This window comes from Schistocerca cancellata, chromosome 7, assembly GCF_023864275.1.
Source record: "Schistocerca cancellata isolate TAMUIC-IGC-003103 chromosome 7, iqSchCanc2.1, whole genome shotgun sequence".
Classification (NCBI taxonomy): Eukaryota; Metazoa; Arthropoda; class Insecta; order Orthoptera; family Acrididae; genus Schistocerca; species Schistocerca cancellata.
This window is the reverse complement of record NC_064632.1, coordinates 432,681,589-432,699,097: the sequence shown is the minus strand read 5'-3', so window position 1 is coordinate 432,699,097 and position 17,509 is coordinate 432,681,589. Positions and strand designations below refer to the sequence as shown.

At 36.6% G+C, this 17,509-nt stretch overlaps 1 protein-coding gene across 1 annotated transcript in view; it reads right to left on the bottom strand.

Moving 5' to 3' along the window:
- Positions 1-17,509, bottom strand: part of LOC126092810 (hemicentin-2) — a 209,040-nt gene that overhangs the window by 4,511 nt on the left and 187,020 nt on the right. Inside the window, exons 5-13 of the mRNA XM_049908539.1 lie at positions 15,904-16,090; positions 15,211-15,587; positions 13,686-13,978; positions 12,768-13,086; positions 12,276-12,534; positions 11,383-11,794; positions 9,310-9,484; positions 7,878-8,077; positions 2,598-2,957 (exon numbers count right to left, since the gene is read on the bottom strand). Coding sequence (XP_049764496.1) covers positions 2,598-2,957; positions 7,878-8,077; positions 9,310-9,484; positions 11,383-11,794; positions 12,276-12,534; positions 12,768-13,086; positions 13,686-13,978; positions 15,211-15,587; positions 15,904-16,090 — 2,582 coding nt within the window. The remainder of the gene's footprint in view (positions 1-2,597; positions 2,958-7,877; positions 8,078-9,309; positions 9,485-11,382; positions 11,795-12,275; positions 12,535-12,767; positions 13,087-13,685; positions 13,979-15,210; positions 15,588-15,903; positions 16,091-17,509) is intronic.

Genomic DNA, 17,509 nt, shown 5'->3' with positions numbered 1-17,509 from the left:
AATTACACGACATATTAATGAAATTGTACCATTTTATTTCATAAAGTTGGGCTGCAGTGCTAAGAAGATGTAGTAATAGTGTGTGTGTGTGTGTGTGTGTTTGTGTGTGTGTGCGAGAGAGAGAGAGAGAGAGAGAGAGAGAGAGAGAGAGAGAGAGAGAGAGAGAGAGATGGCACACAGAGAGGTCATTGTCTCACCAGAGTTTGTTTTCATGAATTATAAACAGTACACGAAAGTCAAAGTACAGTGTAAACAAGTTCAGATATGAGGAACTGAAAGTGAAAAATTATGCACAAATGGTGAACAAACTGTGCACTGTATGTTTAGATTAATGATCAACATGGAAGATAATTTAATAGTGGCCTTAGAATCACATAAATTTTCCCCTTTTTCTACTAGGTCATGCATTGTAATATGGGTTGCAGCAATGTTGCTGACAGTGGGTGGCTGAATGCCCTTTTTGACATCATCACTCCCAGCAAGGCAAAATCTGTGTACCCCATCTGTCTGCAGCTACAGTAAATCTCATGTTCAAACATGAGAACATTTTCTAAATGTTTGCATAGCATGTAAATGAGATGGGATTTGGGCATCAGCTCAGTATTTGCCCAGTTGGATGTGGTCACCCATCCAAAAATCTCACCCAGGCTTGTCGAATCACCAGCCGTCATTGTTAATCCACAATGCAGATTTGATCCAAAGTTGGTTTGCCTCCATGAATCCTGGAAGTGGTTCTTTAACATGTCATTGAAATTTTGAACAGAATATTCTGACAGACACCCATTCTTCCCAAAGATGGGAAACAGAAAGAAGTATTTCATACCTGTACCACAGAATAACTGCCATTACATTTTTTTACCTGTCATCTCCAGGTTTAATGTCAGTATGAGGCTGTTTCCTTCTTTCCTTCTTGGTGCTCTTTCTCCAGCTAATGCTGGATTGGGGCTGGTATGGCACTTCTCCAATTTAGCTATTATTATGATTGACGTCACCACTCCCAGAAGCATTTTAAAGCTACTGCCAGCTCTTCCCTGGAGAGTAATCCACAAACCTCTGCTGTTTGCATCTAGTTTGGTCAAATGTGACATTGTTGTTCAAAGTGTCTGTGAATATGAGACTCTTTATTGCTTTTAAATAATTTTGTTCTTCTGGACCAATAACTATTATATTTTCATCACCAACATTTGTAAACTTAACAAACAGCAATGGAAATTCAGAAAGTTACTCATTCAGTCATGAGCTATGACGAACTGCTGCTACATATGGGAATCAATATTCATAAATAGATCTACTAAAGGCCTACTTGTAATGTCTGTCCATTAAACCATTTATGTGGTCCATGCCTTAAAAGACTTAACAACATGCAAACATTCAAAGCAATTATACAAAGCTAATTAAAAAAAATAGTAATATAAAATGTGACACACTCTGCTATTCAACAACAATTTATTGATTTTTGTTTAGATTAAAATCTCACTGAAAGGCTACAAGGGTGTAAACTAGGAAATGTGATGGAAGAGCCATGAGTTATTCTTCAAGACATCTTCAGGCTATTTCAGTTTTTTTACCAAATATGTGGAATTTATATCTGTACTGAATGATATTAAAAACAATATCTTGAAGGAACAAATTCCATTTTCTCTTATCATTTTTGGATTTGGAATGTGTATGCTTTAAATGCATCTTGTACTAATGACAATATAGCGGAGATGCTGATTTGCAGATAGGCACAACAAAAGGACTGTCACAAATGGTAGTTTCAGTTGCCTGAGACTGCAGTCATGTGTATGAGTTGCAGTTGCACGTGTGTGTGTGTGTGTGTGTGTGTGTGTGTGTGTGTGTGTGTGTGCGTGTGTGTGTCTAAATCTATTGTTGACAAAGGCCTTAATGGCCAAAAGTTTTATTTATTTGTGAGATTCTTTTTTCTGTGCCTATCTGCAAGTCAGCATCTCCTCTATATGGAGAGCAGCAACTTTCCTTTTCATAATCTTATTAAATTCCATCCTGATTTTCCATTGGTTGTTATACTAATGATCATAAATGTGAACATTCATTTGCACAAGTTAGGCAGCATGCAGTACGAATTATAGGTAACAAGTGCATTTTTACAACTAAGTGAAGTATGCTTAATTTTCACAAGTGTAATGTAAAAATATTACTTAAACAAACACATTTTGTAAAATCATGCAAGTGAATATTCTAGTAGTTGACTAGTAATCTAATCATGTCATTTTGCAACACTAAAAGAAAATAAGTTGGGTATCATATTACTGTCATACGAAAGTAAATGATAAAATGGTGTTGTAATACAAGAAGAGAAACCACATTTTTTCAAAGGAAGGGAAGTGGGAGGAGTTTGGGGAAAAAAGGGCTGGAAAAAAGAATAGGAAGAAATTTCAATCTTTTCTAGAAAGATTTGTATATTCATGTTTCTTCAATGGACATTTATTTGTTTATGTATTCTCTTTCTAATTCCTTGGCTTGTCCGGGAGCCACCTGTTACCAGTCATTTCTTTTACCATCTTAACACAGTTGTATCATGTTTAGATAACTGCACATAATTTGCTTTAGGATTATCCAGATTATTGAATTCTCACCGAGGTGCTGATCCATCCTCTTCTTGGATTTGTGGACAGCTGCATAAGGATCATTGTTGAAATCTTGTGGCCTTGGAGGGTTGCTTGGTCCATGATATTCATGTTCAGTTGCTGAAGCGTGTGGGTAAGGTGCATAATCGTCAACACCCCCGTAACCTCCATGTGTAAGGGGATCATAACCATAGGTATTCCCCCTATCTCCCATGCGTTGATGCAGTTCAGCATTGCCACCATTAGCAGCTCCACTGTTGTTATTAGCCTGGGCTGCCATCTTCATTTGCCACAAAGAATCCTGTGAGTTGACTGAACCTCCATTGTTAGAATTGGAGTAGCTGTTGTCCATATAGCCCATATTAACCCCTGCGTATAGAAAATAAAGCTAGTAGCTCGTTATCAGCTTACAACATATAGCAGTTCTTGAACAACTGAAGATTTCATATGTCCTACATTAAATACAGTCTACCCACACAGTTTTAGTTAAAAGAACTAAATGCCACAGAGAGAAAACATTATCCACAAGAAATCATTCTAAATGTGCATTCAATCTGAAATTTGCCTCTAAACTCTGACGCAATTTGGAGTAAGTCTCTGTTGAAAAGATAAATTATGACAGGACGCAGATTACTCTATGCTGATAACACATTATATCTTCAGATGACTGTCTCAATCAAAAGGGAAAAATTCTAAAGAAAGAAGCACAAGGGCAGATGGTAATTAGATCATAAGATCTTTGTTCTTGTATATATTGTCTCAGGTCATATTATTGCCACTGTTCTCCCTTATTTTACCCTGAACAAAAAGCACTTCATGTCCAAACAGAGGAGCTGCCCCCAACTAAAATGATGACTAATTTATTTCTCCAGATTCAGTGTGCATACAAAAGCAATGAACATCTGCACAGATGGAAAGAAATTTTGTAGTGATATTCACAAATAAATACAATTCCTGTCAATACTGTCGTTCTTTCACCTGCTATCTGACTTATTTACTTTTCTTTTACCAGGGACTTTTTGATTAATTTTTTGGGGCATTACAATTCCTTTTCACACAAAATACCTTCTCTAGCATTATGAAGATGTTGATAGCCAAGTTACATAAAGGGAAAACTAAATCTAAAATAAAATCTAAATTTACAAATAAATAAAACTCACATGCATATGCACAGCCAGTGATATACATGCAAAGCATAACATCATAACTTACAGGATTATGAAATGAATTAACTATTCATGCAAGTAATAAACTTAGAACACACACATATTTGCTGCTATTAGGACAGTTATGAAAGTTAATACACATGTTGCCTATATAATGATTTAAGAAAAGATATGTGCACTAAGCACCAAAATCCCATGGGCTGTCCATTTATTACATATGTACCATTTGTTCATAATCTTAATTGTAGCAAGACAAGAGTGAAATTCAAATTGTTGGAAAATTTTATGAACTTAAATTTATTTACAGTGATAAACAAATGATTTATTCATGCCAACTGTAAAGATCTCAACACAGTTAACCTGAATACACTTTTCATTAGTAATGCAAGTCATTTTTGCTGTGAAAGAAATATGTGGTTTGAATCATCTATCTATGTTACTGAGACTTTAAATTGTAAATGAAATTAATTCAAAAAGGCAATTCTTTTAACATTAAAATCCCTGTATCATTTGAGTAAACACCATATCCCATCTACTACTCTGTACCAAAAAGATATTATTGCAGTTAAGTAACGAATTAAATAGAAAAACAGCATGCCTCAGTCCTTCCATCTCTCCCTTGGGTTCCTATATATTCATAATGAAATCTGCATTTGGATGTCCTATCTTCCTTTATTGCAATAACTATCAAAATTTTGTTAAATGCAGAACAAATAAAAAATAATCCTATGTAACACAGTCTTAAGCACATAATGAAGGTGGGATGGTGGGACTGAGGATGGAAGCAAAAAATAAGCAATGACCTTTGTTTATTATGCCCACTCTACAGCAGCCCTACATGTACTACTTAATAAAGAAATTTCTCATTTGTTACAGCTTCAGTGCCCAAACAAACGGTGAACTGTTGAGACACAGACAGGTACAGAAAAAAGACTGTTAAACACGTAAACTTTCGGCTGCATGGCCTTTTTCTGAAGCAGACAACACACATATTCTCACAAACACAACTCGCACCCCTGTCCACTATCTCTGGCTGCTAAGGGCGAACAGGCCTTGGCAACCAGAGACAGTGTCTTGTGTGTGAGTTGCATTTGTGTGAAAATGTGTGTTGTCTACTTCAGAAGAAGGTCATTTGACCAAAAGTTTACTTGTTTAACAGTCTTTTTTCTGTGTCTGTCTGCATCTCAACATCTCCACTGTCTGGTGAATAGCAATCTACCCTACTCACTGTCATTATTCCATCCCAGATTTTCCATTGTTTCATTGATATTATAGTCACAAGAGGTTTGCATAGTATACCGCTTGTACATTTCTGCACATTCAAATCATGTTGCCAACTTCTGCACCACTTTGAAATCCTGTCAAGAGCTGTCTGAATATTTGTGCAGCTTCTTTCAGATAGTACATCATTATAGATAACTGCATCATCAGTGAAAGCTCTGACGTTGCTATCAGTACTGTCCGCAACAGTAAGGGTTCTTTCATGCCAGCACTTCACTTAATTACAAGACAATTGAGAGTTTCACCATTTCCCCTTTTCCTTTTCTAGACACATTCAAAATTTGCTCCATCCAGACAAATTGTAAGAAAGTTAAATAAAGGACATGTCCTCAGAGACCAAATAGAAAAAATATTATAAGCAAAAACCTTGAATATACATTGCAGAAATGAAAAAAGATGCATAAAATGAAATCAGTGTATCAACAGACTGAGGGAAACTTGGTTAAACAAGTAATCAATTATATACCAATAGGAAAGAGGATAACTGAGGAACAAATGGTTTCATTGACATGAAACAGGCTCTAAGCCTATTCCATGAAGTGAAGAAGAAGAAGAAGACAAAGAAGTTAACATATACACTCCTGTTGTTTTTTCCCCTTGAGAAAAGAGTCCAAATTTAGGTTTCCCATGAATGTTAATTTTATACTGATGATATATTATTTCTCCCAGCACTGAAGGAGAGATCCTGTTGTTATATTCATTCTGCAGGACTAATTGACACAGTGTCCATACTAGTCTCTCCTGTGAAAGCCTCTTCACCTCTGCAGAACTATTGCAATCTACATTCATTTGAAAACGATTACTGTGCACATACTTTGACTTCATATGGTACCGTTGTGCACGGTGACTGCATCATCCCTGTATATAAAAGATAATGTCCTGACTGACTACCTCATTCACTGGCTTATCATTACCCAGCCCAAACCACTAAGGACGGAAACTTGAATTTTGGAGATGGTGTTGATCTTATACTGTAGACACTGTTTAAGAAGTAATTTTTCAAAATTCCACCCCTAAGATATTCAATGGGAGTTGAAAAGATTTTAGAAAAACAGCAATTTTGAAGCTAGACTTATGAAAAATGGTATTTGGTTTCTCGGTCTGAAATAAAGAAATATGTGTTTGAGCACTTTTGCAAAACTGGGGTGAAAGTTTTTTTTAAAAATAAATCATTATTAAAGAACTACTAAAATACTTTTAAAGCTACATCTATGAAAATTGTTATCCAACTTCTCAGTTAATAATAAAAAAAAGTAAGTGTTACAGTGTTTTCAGAAATTCAACCCCTAAGAGGGTGAAATAGGGGATAAAATATTTTATGAAAATATTTCTTTATGAAAGTAGTTTTAAAAGCTAAATCTACAAAAATTTGAATTTGGCTTCTGGGTTAGAAACAAAAAACATGTGTTTCAATCTTTGGAAATTCGGCCCCTATTACAGTGAAATAGGGGATGAAAGTTTTTATGGAAATATTTCATTACACAAGCATTTTTTAACCTAAATGCATAAAAATTTGTGTCAGGTTTCTGTTAGAAATACAAACATTTGCATTTCATTGTTTTTGGAAATTCAACCTCTAAGAGGGTGAAATATTTTCTGAAAATATGTCACTGTGAAAGCATTTTTCAAGTTAAATCTCTGAAACTTGGTTTTTGGGTTTTCAGTTAGAAGAAGAAAAAAAGTGTTTCATTGTTTTTGGAAATGTAACCCCTAAGGGGATGAAATAGGGGATGAACATTTTTATGATAATATTTCATTACCAGTATATTAAAAACTTTTTAAAGCTAAATATATGAAAACTGGTATTTCTCTTCTCAGTTACGTATAAAGAAAAATGTATTAGGCAGTGAAGTTTCTACAGAAACATCTCCACAAGAACAGAAAAGGCATGATTAACATAATCTCAGACTTCTGCTAGCAGAATCACTTTTTGATCAGAAGTACATTTGGAAAAACCATTCTTCTATGGCCGTAATTAGCATGAAAAGTTTAGAAAGCGTTGCAGTTTGTGAACAACACAAGAAGTCAATTAAAGAAAAAGAAAAAAAAAATCTGTACGAACCATACAGTCTATATGAGTGAAGTAGCAGGCACTGAGCTAGTATTATTATCAGGAAGAAAAGGAACATAGCAATCAGTCACAATCCCACTGGTTTTTTATTATTCTTGCACATCCAGATTTCAGTATAAATGACCATCATCAGTGCATTTGAATGAGTTTTAATCAACAAACTCCCAGCAGTACATGTCACCATGCAACTTTTGTTGGTAAACTCATATAGTGATATGTATTCTGGAAGTTATCTCACTCAAATGCACTGAAAATGGATATCGCTGAAATCTGACTATGCAAGAATTATAAAAAAACCAATGGGATTGTGACTGACTGCTGAATTCCTATTTTTCCTTGGTCTATTTCCACAATTTCTACCCCCTTCATAACCAAATTATCTATTTCTTGATGCCTCAGGATGTGTCCTATCAACCAACCCCTTCTTTAAGTCGAGCTATGCCACACTGCTTTTTTTATCCCTAGTTCAATTCAGAATCCCTATGTTAGTGAACTGATCTACCCATTTAATCTACAGCATTCTCTAAAGCAGCACCCCTCAAAAGCTTCCATTTTCTTCTCGTCCATACTGCTCGTAGTCCATTTTTAAATTCAAAGAGGATAACTACTTCAGCAACCACTATTTCAGACAGCAATGTGTTTTATTACAACAATAAAAAAGCAAATATAATTTACTAACACAAACATGCATGTGCAGTTAATGGTTTGGGTGACATACACAGATGCTCTGATAATGGTTACTACATAATATTTACTGACAAGTTTACTCACATTCAGCACCATTTATGTTGTGAGCCTGCTGTGTTGGCTGCCCTCCATGGTAACCATAGCCATTTTGTGATGCATAAACAGGATTCTTTGTGGGGTCATCCAGAGCCAGATCAAGAGAATGTTCCAGAGCCTTATTCTCCATACCAGAAGGAGGGTAGTATGGAGGAGGTGGCTGCTGGGCTACAAGGCTAGGCCGAACACTGGAAAAAATTATTCTGTGTTTCAGATGCTGTCTCTATTATACTACTAAGTACATAAAAACATTTAAATGTTTCTAATTTTCTATTCAGTTGATAATCAGAATTACACTGTTTGTGACTGAATTGTATTCTTGCTTGACATTGTACTTTACTGATATCTTTGACTGGACCAATGAACATAATATAATTACGCAAAAATATAACTGCAATAAAATGGCAATGTCATATACCTGAAGAAAAGAAGAGGCAGGGTGTCAAAATTACATACAGATTACTATAAACAAAACTGATATAATTTTCATTTACATGCAACTAACAATGATATTGCCTTTAAAATGTGTGTGTGTGTGTGTGTGTGCATGGGGGGGGGGGGGGGGGGGGGGGGGGGGGACATATCACTGGCCGAGGAAGCTTACTTCTGTAAAGTGCACTAACAACCAGTTACAATTAATGCTAATTTACTCACATTGTTCACTACAGAAACTGATTAATTTTAATTTATATAGACACCACAGTTTCTTTCCTTAAACTGCCTAACTTCTGTTATCATCTGCAGTTTCATACTCAGTAACTTTACTGACTTCAGAGAATACTATCAGATATCTTGATACTGGAAAAGTTAAAACTGTTCAATGCAAATATTGTTGCTAATCAAAATAGTGATTCACTGAAACATCATTCTCAGCCACTGACTTCCTGCATTTAAAAAAATTGGAGCTCTTGGAATCACTCCACTGCATGATGTAATGTATTTGTATTAAAGTATGTAGCCAAGATGTCATAATAAATAATGAATGATGAATTTTCTTTTGCTGTACAGTGTAAAGTAATTTTTAATCTCTAGTTATTTCTGTAGAGTGGTCTTTACACCACTGTCTGTAATTGTGCTGATCCTTCAACGTCTGATATGAAATTAAGATGTCAATAATCAAGCCAGCCAGAAAAACTTCTCTGGATGGCAGCAACAGCCCCAGCATAGATTTATGATAATCTAATCAAAGCACATTACATGAATTATTTGTCACTACTAATACATATGAACTGATGAATGCTACTGTCAGTGTTCTCTTCTTTAAAGCAAAGTTAGAATTTCCCTTTTTCAGTTTTTTATGCTGACATGAAAACATATTATCAGTTGAAAGACCATACATTATGACTGAAATGTAGTTTTGAGATCTATAAAAGAATAAGAATTACTGTTTGTTATTAAATTGAAGATTAATTATACTTACGTTGATGACTCCATCTCGTAATCTTTTGATTTTGTTTTCTTATTCTGATTCTTTTTGCAACGGCAGAAGATGAACACAAGGCCAACAAAAAGCACAAATACAATGCATGACACAATGATTGCAATAAGAGTAGGTGTTGCAATTGCTCCTGCCTTGTTTATGTATGATGGCCCAACTGCAAAGAAGAAATGAAAATAAATAAGTTATGCAATTCATAATGGACATTGAAAGAAGACACAGCTATACTACAATCATGAAAGAGGAAAGTAACACATAAATTCATAAAGATTGAACTAAATAATAACATTAGCAGGAGGAAAATTCACTAAACATGACATAAATACCAACTTATTTTTCAATATTATGAAAAGGATAGCTACTCATCATATAACAGATATGTTGTGTCACAGACAGGTACAACAAAAAGACTATTAAACACATAAGCTTTCAGTCACAAGGTCTTCTTCTGAAATAGGCAACACACACACACACACACACACACACACACACACACACACACACACAACCACTGTCCCTGGCTGCCTTAGCCAGACGGGCCTCAGCAGCCAGAGATAGTGGTCATGTTTGTGTGAGCTGTGTTTGCATGAATGTGTGAGTGTGTATATTACCTATTTCAGAAGAAGGCCTTCTGGCTGAAAGCTTATGTGTTTAGTAGTCTTTTTGTTGGGCCTGTCTATGACTCAGCACCTCCGCTATATTGTGAGCAGCAGTCGATCCTTTTCATAATATTGTCATTATTTCATCCTGGATTGTTCGGTGTTCAAACTATTTTTCAATTTATTCAAGAATAAGTCTGAATATTTCATTTATTTCCCAAATGCATGTCCTTCATTGTGACATCACTAGATGAAGAGTTCTTTTTTCACCTACTTGAACACAGCATTGTCTGCAGATTTGTACCTTCAGCTTCCTAACCAAATAATAATCAAAAGGGCAAAGATCTAGGCTGCATGTGAAATGCTTCTAAACCCCTTATCAAAGGAATCAAAAGCAGTATAATAAATGTGTGTTGCCTCTGGTATGTAGTAGCTCCACTGGTTTTAATTTAAGCTTTAATATCCAATTTATCATTATTCTGTAGCTTTCTTAGAATTCCTGACATTGACATTAGTAGTTGTTTTGTTGCCAATACTCATTATACAGAACTCCTACACTGTCAAAAAGGTAGCAGTAATGTTTCTTTGCTAAGGGTGCAAGACTGAAACTTTCCTGATATAGAAAAACTAGAGCCTGGATTCTTCAGGTTACTGTGTCTCAAAAGAAGGGGCCTGTCACACGTTCAAGCTGTGAAATTCTCTCTGCTAAATGAATGAGCACTTGCTACATAGAGAGAGAGAGAGAGATGTGTATACAGCTTCTGCAACAGTATTATACTGTTCTTCACAATCTTGAAACAGAGGTCTACTTGATATATCATTTCATTGTGTGTCTCAGTATACAAATTACTACAATAAACTTTGTTCTCTAAGCCGTCCTCCCTGCTTCCATATCTATGTGACAAGCACAGCTTCTTGAATCATATCATAGCACCTCTTCCATAATTTATACATTGAAAATGGAAGCTTATCTGAAAGCTGCACTCATTTGGTTCAAAACTTGACCACTTCAGTTTGTAAAAAGGCTGCTTCTCACAAAATCACAATAGTTTAAGTGTCTGTGGAGAAAATAAAGCTAATAATAGCCAGAAACTAAAAAAACAGGACAATATTAACCAAGCGCAGCTTCAATACTTTTAAGAGCCGTCTGATCTAAATCTTCAATTATGCAAGCAACAGGTTTCAAAAGAAACAGTGGAAAATAAAAATATGACAACAAAAATGACATCTGAGATGCTGAATGAAGGAAAGGGAAGTAGTTTTTTCTTCCTCATGAGCCAAAGAATGCAGTAATAATATGTACTTCACAGAAATTCTTATTAATATGGCTGTCAATATAGGAAAATGAGAGAGACAAAGACAAAAGAGACAAGGAGTATCGTGCAACTAACTAATCCTTAGTTAATATTAGTTTTGTGCCAGAATTGGCCTCCACTTTTGTAATGGTTTCACTTACTCTCAGCTTCAGTGTAGTCACTACAGTGTTCCTGTTCTGCAGCAAGACAGAGCTTGACACGCAGTCGAGGCCGAGGAGTGGAAGAAGTCTCTGCTCCTCCCCGGTTGTACTGCCGGCCTTCTCCAGGTGTTGTGATTGCTGCAGCAGGCGGTAAAACGAGGGATGCAAGTCGAACTTCGCTCAGCTGCCCACCAGCTAATGGCAGTCGCTCTACTGGTCGCCAATCGACACCCCCTGTCGTGGCTTCTACCACGCCCAACAGTCGTAAGCATGATGGTGCTGTCAGGACTGACAGAGTTCTACTTTCTGGGTCAAATCCCACTTGCTGTGGTGGAGCAAGTTTATCCACTTTTGTAGTTGCACGCACTTCTGATGAGTAATTGCTGTGGCCTTTACTGTTGACAGCACGCACCTTTGAAAGAGAATTTAAGTTAATTTCTTCCAAATCACACAGAAGAATTAATTATAAATGCTGTGATGCTTGGTGTTCCTAGCATGTGACAGTAGATACCAACTTAGTGTTCAGCTTCAATGTTACGGACAATAATGCTGTACAGACAATCTGCATTACACAATTTGAATAACATGAAAATACTTACATCTTCATTCTGCAAGCCATTATGAAGGATACTAGATGAGTTATACATTCATATGTTCCAGTACATGGGAAAATCAGATTTGGACCACATAATGTTAATACGAGTACTGGACTCAAAGTGATAATATGCAGTACATTATTTCTGTTATACCATATTATATGTTAGTGTCTTACATCACTTAAGGAAAATGTTGCATTACAGCATATTTTAATTTTTCCTCAGTTATAAGTTTAGTTTCTTCTGAGTTCAGAGGCAACAATAAAGTGATTAAATAGGATTAAATGTCAAACTTACTTTGAAAACGTATGTCTGGTGCTGTTCTAGTTCAGTCACATTGCAAGGATTATTTTTGTGGCAGTCCATCTCTTGCCATCCATCACTGTTACTTGCTCTCACAGGGACACCAGTTGTATGGCAATTGCTAGAAACTGCATCATTGCCAGATAATCTTTGGTATGACACGTAGAACTTTGTGTGTTGAAGACCTCCATCAAAGCCTGGCTCCCATCCTATTACTACATAATTTGGTCCAATTTCTGTGGCTTCCACTGATCTATTAAATGTACCAAAATGCATCATTAGACACAGTATCTATTTCAAGTTGCACACACATTAAAAAACTCAGAAGACAGAAACAGAGAATACAAAAATTAAATTGTGACTACAAGCAGCAACTCAGATCACACTAGGAAACTCAAGAAGGTTGTCCAGCTTTAGATAAATCATCAAAATTTTAATTCATCTTACATACCTCCTACCCAAAGAATTACTCTCAGTTTAACTTACCTTGGGTGTTCAGGTAATCCTTTCGGCTGTAATCTAATGGCAGGTTTTATGGATCCGAGGCTGTTCGTCACTCTGCAGTAGTAATCTCCATAATCAGAGCTACGTATTTTTGACACACGAAGTATACTGGTGTAAGTGTCACGGCCTTCAGCTGTATTGTTGATCTCATAGTGACTGCTTGGTAGGAGAGTTGCAGTGTTAGTGCCATAGCTCCACTGGATTTCTGGCCTTGGATATGCTTGTACACGACATACCACTTCTGCAGTCTCTTGAGGATCATATGCAACCTTATCATACTGGTGCAGCACAACTGGTGCATCTACGGAATGACATGAATATTGAAGTCACTGATGTGGAAAGAACTCTGGGAGTACTTCAGTGTCATGACATACAGTAAAATCAAAAGTAGAATGCAAATAGAAATGTTAATCTAGTGTTTATTTATACAGTTAATCTAGTGTTCATTTATATACACCCTAGAATATATTACCACATATAGATAAACACTGCCCTACCAGCTCCTAAGTCATGAAAAATGTATTGCTTTAGCAACAAGGGCATATTTTAGACTAGTTGGTAGTATTCAGAAAATGCATGTTTATTATTGTTTTTCTTCCAGATAGTTATGACAATACTGCAGTCACTAAGTTGAATCAAAATTTTAAAAAAAGAAGTCAGAGGCAAAAAGTAACCTCTTATATTGATAAAACTATACTTATCATTGTGACTTTAGTGACAACAATTAGAAAAATGTATGCCTGAAAGATTACTTTTTTCAATAACAATATAAAAATCATGGTGATCATTCACATGTAAGTTACAAATGTTGAATCTTGCCTTAAAATTTACATTTGAGCCAATACATATTTTAACTTAATAAGCAATTATACCACTACTTCATGCAGTTTATCAACTTACGTTCGATGAGAAGATGCATGCTGGATTCAGCACGCTTCACTTCATTTTCAAACACACAGGAGTAGACACCACGGTCAGAAGGAATCAAAGTATTTCCACCAGGTCGTTTGCTACCAACAAATCTTAACGAACTCTGCACAGTTACAACACCCCGTGGACCAACATTTTCATCGGTGGAGACTTCTAGGAGGCTAGAGTCAGGGGTCAGCTCTCTCCCATCTTTCAGCCATCGAACTACAGGTCTTGGCTTGCCTTGTGCATTACAGACTGCACTAAATTCTGCATCACCAGCCCTGCACAGACAAATTTTCAATGTACTGCAATGTACAGTACCGACAAAATACATGTAAGTAGTCTTAACTAGAACAATATTATGAAAAAGACAGATTGTTCCTTACCATAAAGATCACACGTTGAGTTGCAATGATAATACTGTTGCATATAAGCTTTCAGTCAAAGCCTTCTTCAGAGAAGAAAAACACACACACACACATTCACACAAGCAAACACACCTCACAGACTCATGACCGCTATCTCTGTCCACTCTATCCAGACTGCCAAGAACAGCCAGTCTGGCTGGAGTGGATGGAAACAATGATCCTGTGTGTGTGAAGTGTGCCTGCTTGTGAGAACGTGGGTGCATTTTTCTTTTCTGGAGAAGGCTTTGACCGAAAGCTTATATATGACAGTCTTTCCACTATGTCTGTTTGCAACTCAATGTGTAATCTTTACAGTGAGTAGCAATCTATTTTTTCACAATATTGTTGAAATTCCAACCTGGGATTTCCACTGTCTGAGCTAGTCTTAACTAGAGTTACAGTAGTCAGACCCACAAAGAAACTGATCTACTTTCAGATAAATGAAGAGACTGCAGCAAAATAAAATCTAAGTAAACTGAGAATAAAGGTCTGAGAAATAGAGAAATCGCAGTAAATACACAACATGCAGCAATGAATAAATTTGGCAATAACAATTATATATAAAAACAACAAAAAATATTAGTTAAAAGGCTTATTTAAAACTTTACTTGAAAGAAGCCTATTTGCATAAACTGGGAGGATGCCAAAATTATAATTTAATAATGTACTATCACAATATTTGAAGAATGTCAACAGACTTTACATCAAACAAAATGTAAGTGTTGAAGGGAGAGTCTTCTTGTAGAATTTTCTGTGGGGATGTTCTTTGAGCTGTTTTAACAAAATTATTTGCATTACAATTTTATGTATTTGTTCCTTTGTATGCATTTTTGATGCAGTAGTAGAAATGATTCAGGACTATATGTCTATAACATTTGCTAATTTTTATTTCATTTTATTTTATTTTACATTGATCTGACAATAAATTCAGAGATCAGAAGATTAAAGCCTATCAACAGTTTCAGAAGTTACATGAAGGAGACAGAATACTTAATACAGTGACTTTTCATTGCTTCAGTAACACAAAATATAAGTGGAACAAAATTACACACACACACACACACACATACCAGAATTCTGCAAAAAAAGCAACTAAGAACACTTACCTTTTTGTTATGTGTGGCTGCAGTTTGGCAAGAAATCTTGGTGGCTGGTAAACCTCAAGTGTAACCGATGCTGGTTCCCCAGGTCCCATTTCATTTGTGGCCTGGCACATATAGCGACCCTCAGAGAACAGTTGTGCTGATGGTATGCTGTACTTCGAGCCTGTTGCCAGCACTGTAACTGCATTTCCACCACTATCACCTATGCCACTACCACCACCGTCACGCCACCACCTGTACTGTGGCACTGGCCAGCCAGGAGGATTTGTTGAGCAAGTCAGGGTCACACCTGATCCCTCCTGTGCAACAGGACGATCTGGAGAGATGGAAGCTTGGCCTGGTCGGTGCCGCACCAGGAGCGATATGCTCGCATTCCCCACCTGCAATTTGAAAGATCAGATAGAATGTTTTTCTTTTAACTAACTCTCATTCATTTCAATAGGAAATTATTAATAGGCAGAAACCGGTCAGTACTTGCTGTCAGAAGCCACACTTCCTAGCACTGGCAACAGAAACACTTGTAGCTAATGATATTAATTGTAGCTTTTAGAATGGAACTATGCATCCTTTCTTCAAGGAGAAAAGAATGACTTCTTAGAAAGGGAGGGAGGTTTGGGTGGAGGTCACTTAGGCCTCAGGTTGAGAGTGGCACATATGTTGTGTATTCAATATAAGAATATTATTACTCCAGCATACCTTCTCAAGTCGTCCTCTGCGGGGTCCTGATGGATTGAGGTAATTCACAGCTCTGCAGGTATATGTACCAGCAGCCTCAGCTGTTATTCGACTCAGCAAGAGAGTATGACCATTCTGACGAAATTCAGGGTGTCCCTCTCGTACCCACTCAACTGTGACGGGGGCTGGATTGCTTGAGACATTGCATCTGAAAGGTACAAATACAAATTTCTAGTTACTTATTTCCAGAATCAGACTAAACAATTCAGTGGCAAACATACAAAATGCAGTCCACAAATCACTTATATTAAATGAATAAGTTGAATTTCTCATCATCTTTATGAAGTACAAAAGGAATTAGTAGAGTACTTTTTCCACAACTTTTCAAACTCAGGAAAATGAAAATGGCTGAAACACATGTTTTATGTTATTCTGGCTAACAATTTATCCACTGGCAAGTAGAGCTCAACATTTTAACACATGCACAGAAGAAAAGTTCTCAATTTGTGCGTTATTCTACTGCAGATACTTCAGAACAACAAAAATGATTGTTTTTTCTGATATTCATGGAATTGTGTACTTTCTATGGGTTCCAGAAGATCAAACTATTAATCAGCATTATTAAACTGAGGTTCTTGCTCAACTCCATGAGAAAATAAGAAAAAGCGACCTAATTGTGGAACAACAAATCATGAGTTCTGTACCAATACAAGGCACTAGCTCATGCCACATTGTCTGTTAGGAGGTTACTAGTGAAGTACAGCGTCTCAGTGTTAGACCACCCACATTATTCACCTGATCTACCACCATATGACTTATCTATTCCCCAAGCTCAAATCTACATTAAAAGGAACAAGATTTCAGTCTGTTGAAGCAGTGAGAGAAAAAGCAGCATGTGCCATTAAGGAGCTCACTGTTTTCATCAATGGAAAACTCACATGGAGCATTGCAGGGGGAGAGGTGTATACTGAGGGTGACAATCACAAAATATCTATGTTTTTGACATAAAATGCTTTACAGCAGTAGTTCTGTTATTTTACAGCCACACCTCGTACATAACAGATGCATCTGTATATCTTAATTTGAAGGGAATGACGACCAAGGAAATTGCAGAGGACATGCGGAATATACTTAAGGGCAGCACTCCGTCTTATGCAATACTGAAAAACTAGATCGCCAACTTCAAATGTGGAAGAAAAGTGTGGAAGATGCGCCAAGGAGCAGAAGGCATGTCACTGTTGCCACTGATGAAACAATGACAGCAATTCACAATACAATTTTGCACGATTGTTGAAAGGTTGCAGCACATTGAAACCACATTTGGAATCTCCCATAGGCGTGCTCAGGCCATTGTTGTGAGTATTTTGGGAATGCAGGAAGTTTCATCTCAGTGGGTCCCAAAAGACTTGAATGCAGATCAGTAATGGGAGCAGTGTTGTGAAGAAATCGTCCGCCAATTTGAAGTGGATGAAGACGGCTTTCTGCTAGATGCGTAGGAGATACTGTTTCAGAAATAACAAAAGCAACACTGCGTGAAATAGCTGCAGAAATTAATGTAGGACGAATGACGAACATATTCATTAGGACAGTGCAGCAAAATATGGCATTATTGAGCTACGGTAGAAGA